Genomic DNA, 6836 nt, shown 5'->3' with positions numbered 1-6836 from the left:
CTGGCTGTCCCTACACGGACCCCAGTGTGCACAGCTCTGGTGTCACCAGCCCCCTCCTCACCGTAGAGCCGCCAGTCGAGGCTCTCTGGCAGGGTGAGGCCGGTGTAGAGGTGGGTGGGGAAGGGCTGCCCGTTGTTGGGGTCCCCGCTGCGCCGGCGGCCCCGCAGGGCTGCCAGTTCCTGGGGTGTGCGGTCGGCCAGGTGGTTCAGGGCCAGCGTGTAGGAGAGCGCGGCGCGGTTCCGGGAGTGCACGAACCTGGGGCACGGCGGGAGGGGAGTGGGGAACCCCCTCCCTGAACCCCCCCCCAGCACATCCCCTGGCATCCTGTGCCACAGGGGTGTGAGAGGGGAGTGAGGACCCCATCCCCAATCCCCCCCAGCCCATGCCTTGTCATCCTATACCACCTGCCAAGAGCTGAGTGGAGATCCCGTTCCTGACCCCCCAGCCTGTCCCCTGACATCCTGTGCCACGTGTCTGTGAGAGGGGAGCAGGGTACCCCATCCCTGAGCCCCACCAGCCCCCCTGCCCTCCCGTACCTCATGTTGTGGATGAAGGTGTGCCTGCGGTGCTCATGCTCCTCCTCGCTGCCGTAGCTCTTCCCAAACTGCTCCTTGTAGCGGTGGAAGAGGCGGTGGTGGACGTGGTCTGTGTCCGGCCCCCTCCCCACAAACTCCTGCATGGGGTTGGCCACGAGGAGGTGCTCGGGGCTACCCGTGGGCCACTGCTCACACTGCACCCCTGCCACAAGACATGGGCGGTGCTGGTACCTCCTGGGCTGGGCTGGGCTCTCCTGGACTCCCAAAACCATCAGGGCTGCCCGTCCCGTCCAGACACGTGTATACAGGGGGATCTGCATCCACGCATCCTTCCAGAGCCATCTCTTGAGCTCCCACCATCCCACTCGGCACCCTGAGCATCAGGGGAGCACCCACATCACCCCAGCTCTCATCCTGCTTTTTTCCCAGGCGAACCAATTCACCAAAATTACCAGGCTCATAGAATCCTGGAATGGTTTGGACTGGAAGGGACCTTAAAGCTCATCTTGTTCCACCCACCTGCCATGGGCAGGGACACCTTCCACTAGCCCAGGTTGCTCCAAGCCCCATCCAACCTGGCCTTGGACACTTCCAGGGATGGGGCAGCCACAGCTTTTCTGGGCAACCTGTGCCAGGGCCTCCCCACCCTCACAGGGAAGAATTTCTTCCTAATATCCAATCTAAACCCTCCTAAAAGCCCAAATTTAAGAGTGTTCAGGTGTCAGCACCGGCCGTGGGTGCCCAGGGACGCTCACCCTCGGGGAGCTGGAAGACGCCGGGCGGGAAGCGGTGGCTGAAGGAGGAATAGTCGATCTCGTACTTGTCATAGTGGGAGCCCAGGAGGCTGTTGAAGCCCCTCACCTCGTAGTGCAGGGGCACGGGGCCGCGGGCAGAGCTGCCCACCCGCAGCGTGTACACGTTCTTCTTGTGCCCCCAGTAGGAGACGTTCTGCCACACGGCGCAGCGCTGCCCTCGGAACCGCTCCTCCCGCACGCGCTGGGGACACACGGCAGGGACCAGGGTGCCACCCCAGCATAAGCTGGGGCACCCCACGGTGATGCCACCCCTACCCTGCATCCTGCCACGCCGAATGCAACCCCCCCAATCCATCACCCACGGCCGCATCCAGCCGTGTGATCACCAATTCCCACCTCGCGGGGAGGTACCCCCCAGACACCCCTCACCCACGCAGTGCCCTCGTCCCTCCCTTTGCCTGCCCCATCCCACATCCTGGAGGGCCGTTCCCGGGCTCACCCTGAAGTTCTCCAGGCTGGGGAAGACGCTCTGGGGGGCGATGAGGGCCCCGATGGTGCCGTTGATGCAGAAGCACTTGCGGACGTTGAGCTCCGTCTCCGTGGTCTCTGGGGTCACCTTGAAGCTGGCGCCGAAGGGCTCCATGGAGCCAAACTGGTAGGTGACCACTTGGCCTGCGGGCAGGGAATGTCAAGCCTGGCACAGTGATGCCTCTCGGGGCTCTCCTGGTGTTTTCCCCAGAGGTGCTGGGGCAGAAGGAAGGGGATGCTGAGGGGTCGGGGGTCGGACCCCCTTCTGCACCACCCACCACCGTAGTACTCGATGCGGCTCTTCCCCCCCGTGAGGTTGTACCAGGCTTCAAAAGGCTCCCTGATCTCTGCATAGGGCAGGCTGATGATTCCTGTGGGCACAGAGAGGCAGGACTTGGGGGCTGTGGTGGGGGATGAGCCTCAGGGGCATCCCCTGTCCCCCTTCCCTGACCCTCTGAAGCACCCCGGGGTCCCGCAGCATCATCCCATGGTCACCCCCAGCAGCGCCCCACAGCCCCGAGCACCCCAACTCCGGCATTCCTGGGGGAATTGGAGCCTCCTGGCTCAGGCATGTCAGGTGGGAGCTGGTGGCTGGAGGTGCAGGACCCCCTTGGGCTGGGCACCCTGTCCCTGAGCAGTACCTGTGACATGGTAGATGTCCCCAAATGTGGGTGTCTCCAAAGGACCTCTGCACTCTGCTCCTGCAAGAAATACAGAAACAAACCCCAAACCCCCTGATTTCCCATCTCCAGCACTGCTGCCCCATCTGCAGGGGCTGGCAGCAGTGCTGGTCCTTGGCCTGCTGTCCCTCAGGAGAGGGGGACAGACCCAGGGGAGCCTGTACTGGCGGCAGGGCAGGGCAGACACTGGGGGTCCCCAAGCCAGGGGTCCCTGCTCCTCCACCCACCCTCTGGCTGACCGAGAGTCCCCCCAGCACATCTCCAATCTCCCTGGGGGTGTGACCAGCTCAGGGGCACCCCAAAGCCCCCCCTGCACACCCCAAATATACACCCCCATATGGAACACTGCCCGCTGCCCTGCCACAGCTCCAGGAATGGGGACAGGGACAGAGCAGCCCCTTCCCAGGGCAAAGACCCTCAGCGGCCCAGGATCCACCACAGTGCCCAGGGCAAGGGGCACGATGGCATCACCCCAGGATGGGGGCACAGCACCCACTCCCCCCCCAAGCCCAGCCAGGGCAGGGGCTCACCCAGCAGCACAGCAGCCCCCAGCACCAGCAGCCCCCCCAGCCCCTCCATCCTGCCCACGCTGCTGCCCTGCACCCACGGGCGATTAAATACCACCGGTGGGTGGGCAGGGAGCTGCGGGCAGCCAACGGGCACAGCCCCCCCTTCCCCGGGCCGGGATGAGACCAGGGAGAAGGCGTGGCTTTGTCTTGCCCCCCTGTCCCACCACGGGCACTCCCCCATCCCTTCCCACCCACACCAGAGTGGGTGCTGATGCCGTGTGCTGGTGGGGCTTGGGGAGGGGGGGTCAGGGTGGGACCCCGGCCCCCGTGGGTGCCCCATGAATTGGGAGTTTGGGGATGGGTGCTGGGGGTGTCCCTGTGCCCCCATCCATCCCCGGTGTGGCAGTTTGCCAGCCAGGATCCGCTGCGAGCAGGGGGAGCATCTGCAGCAACCGGGGGGCAACAGGGTGCAGTGACACCCACCCAGGCACCCCAGAGCCCCCCTGGGGTGGGACAGGAGCCAAGGTGACCCCACCAAATGGGAGACAGAGAGATGGGGAGGTGGGGGCTGTTTGCACCCTGCATCCTTACAGATACACCATCAGGGCAAGGCCAGGACTGCGGTTAGAGGGGGTTTCATTGGAAAAAGGGGGAAAAAAATGCAGATGAAGTGTCGGGAGCAACATGGCAAAACAGCCCCGGGGAGGAGCACGGTGCAGAGTGGCCTTCACCCCTCCCACTTGCTGTGTGTCCAGCTGGCCCCCGGCCCAAGGTGACAACGAGCCCCAAACAAAGCTGATAAGGGCTTGGCGGGGTCTTGTTGGGCTGGACTGGGCTGCACCCCGGAGTGCAGGGCTGGGCTGGTGCCCCCTGGGCTGCAGCACCTCCCCAGGGACCCGTGGAGGTTTAAGTGCTGAAGGCAAAACAAGAGATGAAGCGCCTGAGCACTGACCCTCCGAATGACTGGCTGGGATGATGCATCCCAATCAGTCCTGGACAGTGATAAACAGCTTTTGAAGTCGTGATACCAAGCCTGACTCAAGCAGGTCTTCCAAAATGTTATCCAAGTGCAAGTTATTGTTTTGCTTCCCACCCCCCCCCCGCCGTTTTTGGGTTTGTTTTTTAATTATCTAGTTTTTCTCTGGGAGGGATATTCAGGTTATACTGAAGAATATTCAGGATATTCCGGAATATTCAGGAGATACTCAGGTTATACTGGAGAAAAGCCTAGGAAATTTAATGATCTGGCCTGAAAAAACTGTGAAAAAAATGAAATCTATGAAAAGCCTGACAAACCATCACAGCCCACCACTGCAGACATGCATCCTGCCCTGAGGATGTGCCAGCAAAGATGGGGAGACCACCAGGCTGAGGGCAGGGAGAACTTCCCAACCTTGTTTTAGTATCCTCATGCACTGATCCTGTTCTCCAGGATGGCTTGATCCCAAACTAGGAGCTCCCAGCTGAGCCATGGCCACAGGGTAAAGGGGGAGCAGCCCCAGGGGGTGAAGGGTGACACTGGCAAACACCCCGGTGACGTCCCCACCCACAGCCACAACAGGGACCGGGGCAGTGGGGCAGAGGGTGGATGCCTTCCCCCCTCCTCGACATCCCACGCCAGGAATTTCTCATCTCAGCAGAAATCCCTGGGGTTGTTTGTGCTCCACCTCAGAGACAGAGCTGGAAAAGCCGCTCCCCTCGCCCCGGGTGTCTGGGACGGGCTGTGAGAGCCAGCTGGCTCTGCCAGGCAGGTCCCCTCCCTGGGAGGCCCCTGGGGTCCCACAGGACCAAGAAAAACCAGCCTGGGGGCAGGATGTGTCACGGGGGTCTGCACAGGGGGCACAGCTGGGTGGGCAGCAGTTGAATCCCTGCTGTAGAAGCCATCCAGTATTTTTCCAGTGTCTTTATTGGCAAGCCCACTGCTGGGTCCCCATCCTGCCCCGTGTCCAGCACCCCGTGGCCCTGTCCTGCTTCCTGCTGCCTGGGGGCTCCACCAAAGGGGCTGATCCAGGGCTGGGTGCCCAGAGTGTCACCGAGGGCTGTCCCCACAGAGCCGGGGTGGCTCAGGCCAGGATGGGGTAGGTGGCCTCGGTGGCCACGCCGCAGTTGTTGTCCTTCATGGCCATGAGGATGTAGCCGTCGTTGCCCCAGTAGGTGGACCAGGAGTTCTTGATGAGCCAGTAGGTCTCTCCCTGCAGGACCCCGTAGCCCACGGCCAGCACTGCATGGTCCAGAGATCCTGGTGTGTTGTCTGCAGGGAATGATGTGGGAGAGGGTTCATTTGGAGAGCATTCCTGTTCAGAGAGCATCCCTGTCTGGAGAGCATCCCTGACCTAAGAGCATCCCTGTCCAGTTATCATCCCTATCTAGAGAACATCCCTGACCTAAGAGCATCCCTGTCTGGAGAACATCCCTGTACAGTGATTATCCTTGTCAGAGAGCATCCTTATCCAGTGAGCATCCCTGTTTGGACACCACCTGTATCCAGAGAACATCTCTATCCAGAGAGCACCCCAGACCTAAGAGCATCCCTGTCCAGAGACCATTACTGTCTGGTGACCATCCCTGTCTAGTGGGCATTCCTGTCTGAAGACCATTCCTGTGTGGAGAGGATCCCTGTCTGGAGAGCAACCCTGTATGGACAGTATCCTTACCCATAGAGAGAGATCCTGACCCGAGAGCATCCTGAGAGCACCCCTGACCTAAGAGCATCCCTGTCCAGAGACCATTCCTGCCTGGTGACCTCCCTGTCTGAAGAGGATCCAGCGAACATCCCACCCTGGAGAGCACCCCTGCTCCCAGGGCTGCCCACAGTGCTGCAGAGCACCACAGGGCCGGTCCCCTCCACCCTTCCCTGGACTGCCAGGATGGGAACTGGCTGTCCTGGCAATTCCCTGGGCACCCAGGTCCTGCCGTGCCCCGTGTGCCGCCCGACTCACCGCACTTGGGTTCGTAGTAGATGCCGTTGGAGTAGAAGGAGAAGCTCTTGTGGGAGGCGTCGATGCTCACGGCCACGGGGCCGTGCTTGTAGATGGCGGCTTTGACGGCCGTGATGTTGCCCGAGGTGACGTTGACATAGCCCGTGATCTTGGCCAGCATCTCCGACTGGTTGTAGTGGCACAAACCGTTCTACACACCCAGGGGACACACACACTGTCAGCAGCACGCCCTGGTCCCCCTCTCCATGCCCACCCTGCCTGCTCCCCGTGGAGCTCTTCCCAGCGATCTGGGGTTTGGGCTGTGACAGCGTTCCCGCTGTCCTCCCAAGCCAAGGGTGGTGGGGATGTTTTCTCAGTTGCACAGGGAGCTGGCTCTGCACCCCAAGCCCCAGGGGGGCTGTTGCCTGTGTCATGCAGCCACATCCCTGTCCCCAGGCATCTTTGCTCCATCCCTGCTCCCCAGGGTACGGAGTGACCCATGGCACCACCCATGGGTGGAGGAGCCCTGTCCCTGTTTTGGGAGAAGAGAAACTGAGGCACACAGTGATGAAACTGCCCAGCTGAGCCCTGGGGCTTGGCTTTGAACCACAGGAGCCTGCTGCCTTGGGGACAAAGTGACATCCACACCTCCAGAGCCTGCTAGTGCCTTTGACCCTTCAGGGTGGGTCCCACCGTGGCTTTAAGCTCCAAGACATTGGAGACTCTGTCAAGGACATGGAGCCACCCCTACCTGTCCTTTGTAGGTGCCGTAGGACTCGGTGCTGGCGATGCCACCGTGTTTCTTGATCCACTCATAGGCTCTCCACTCCTCCCCCCCATCACAGGCGTAGTTCCCGAAGCCCCAGGAGCAGTCGATGAGGACTTGTTGGGACAGGGGGGTCAGCACGCC

The 6836-nt window shown here is 61.8% G+C and overlaps 2 protein-coding genes across 2 annotated transcripts; both read right to left on the bottom strand.

The window, feature by feature from the left end:
- Positions 1 to 61: 61 nt before the first annotated feature.
- On the bottom strand, positions 62 to 4480 carry LOC113941118 (counting factor associated protein D-like; the record flags this gene model as incomplete). Its single annotated transcript, XM_027632273.1, has 7 exons — positions 4402 to 4480; positions 2461 to 2520; positions 2098 to 2190; positions 1791 to 1963; positions 1292 to 1532; positions 537 to 738; positions 62 to 255 (listed from the first exon to the last, which is right to left on the bottom strand). Coding segments are annotated over exons 1-7 (1042 nt in total), but the record flags the coding sequence as incomplete, so codon positions are not given.
- A 333-nt stretch (positions 4481 to 4813) lies between these two features.
- On the bottom strand, positions 4814 to 6830 carry LOC113941119 (digestive cysteine proteinase 2-like). Its single transcript, XM_027632274.1, has 3 exons — positions 6678 to 6830; positions 5948 to 6137; positions 4814 to 5259 (listed from the first exon to the last, which is right to left on the bottom strand). The coding sequence occupies exons 2-3, from the start codon at positions 6105 to 6107 to the stop codon at positions 5072 to 5074; spliced, it is 348 nt and encodes a 115-aa protein (XP_027488075.1). The 5' UTR covers positions 6108 to 6137; positions 6678 to 6830; the 3' UTR covers positions 4814 to 5071.
- Between the last annotated feature and the right edge of the window lie 6 nt (positions 6831 to 6836).

The sequence above is a fragment of the Corapipo altera genome, unplaced genomic scaffold (assembly GCF_003945725.1).
Source record: "Corapipo altera isolate COAL_440 unplaced genomic scaffold, ASM394572v1 74957, whole genome shotgun sequence".
Classification (NCBI taxonomy): domain Eukaryota; kingdom Metazoa; phylum Chordata; class Aves; order Passeriformes; family Pipridae; genus Corapipo; species Corapipo altera.
This window is presented reverse-complemented; position numbering and strand designations above follow the sequence as displayed.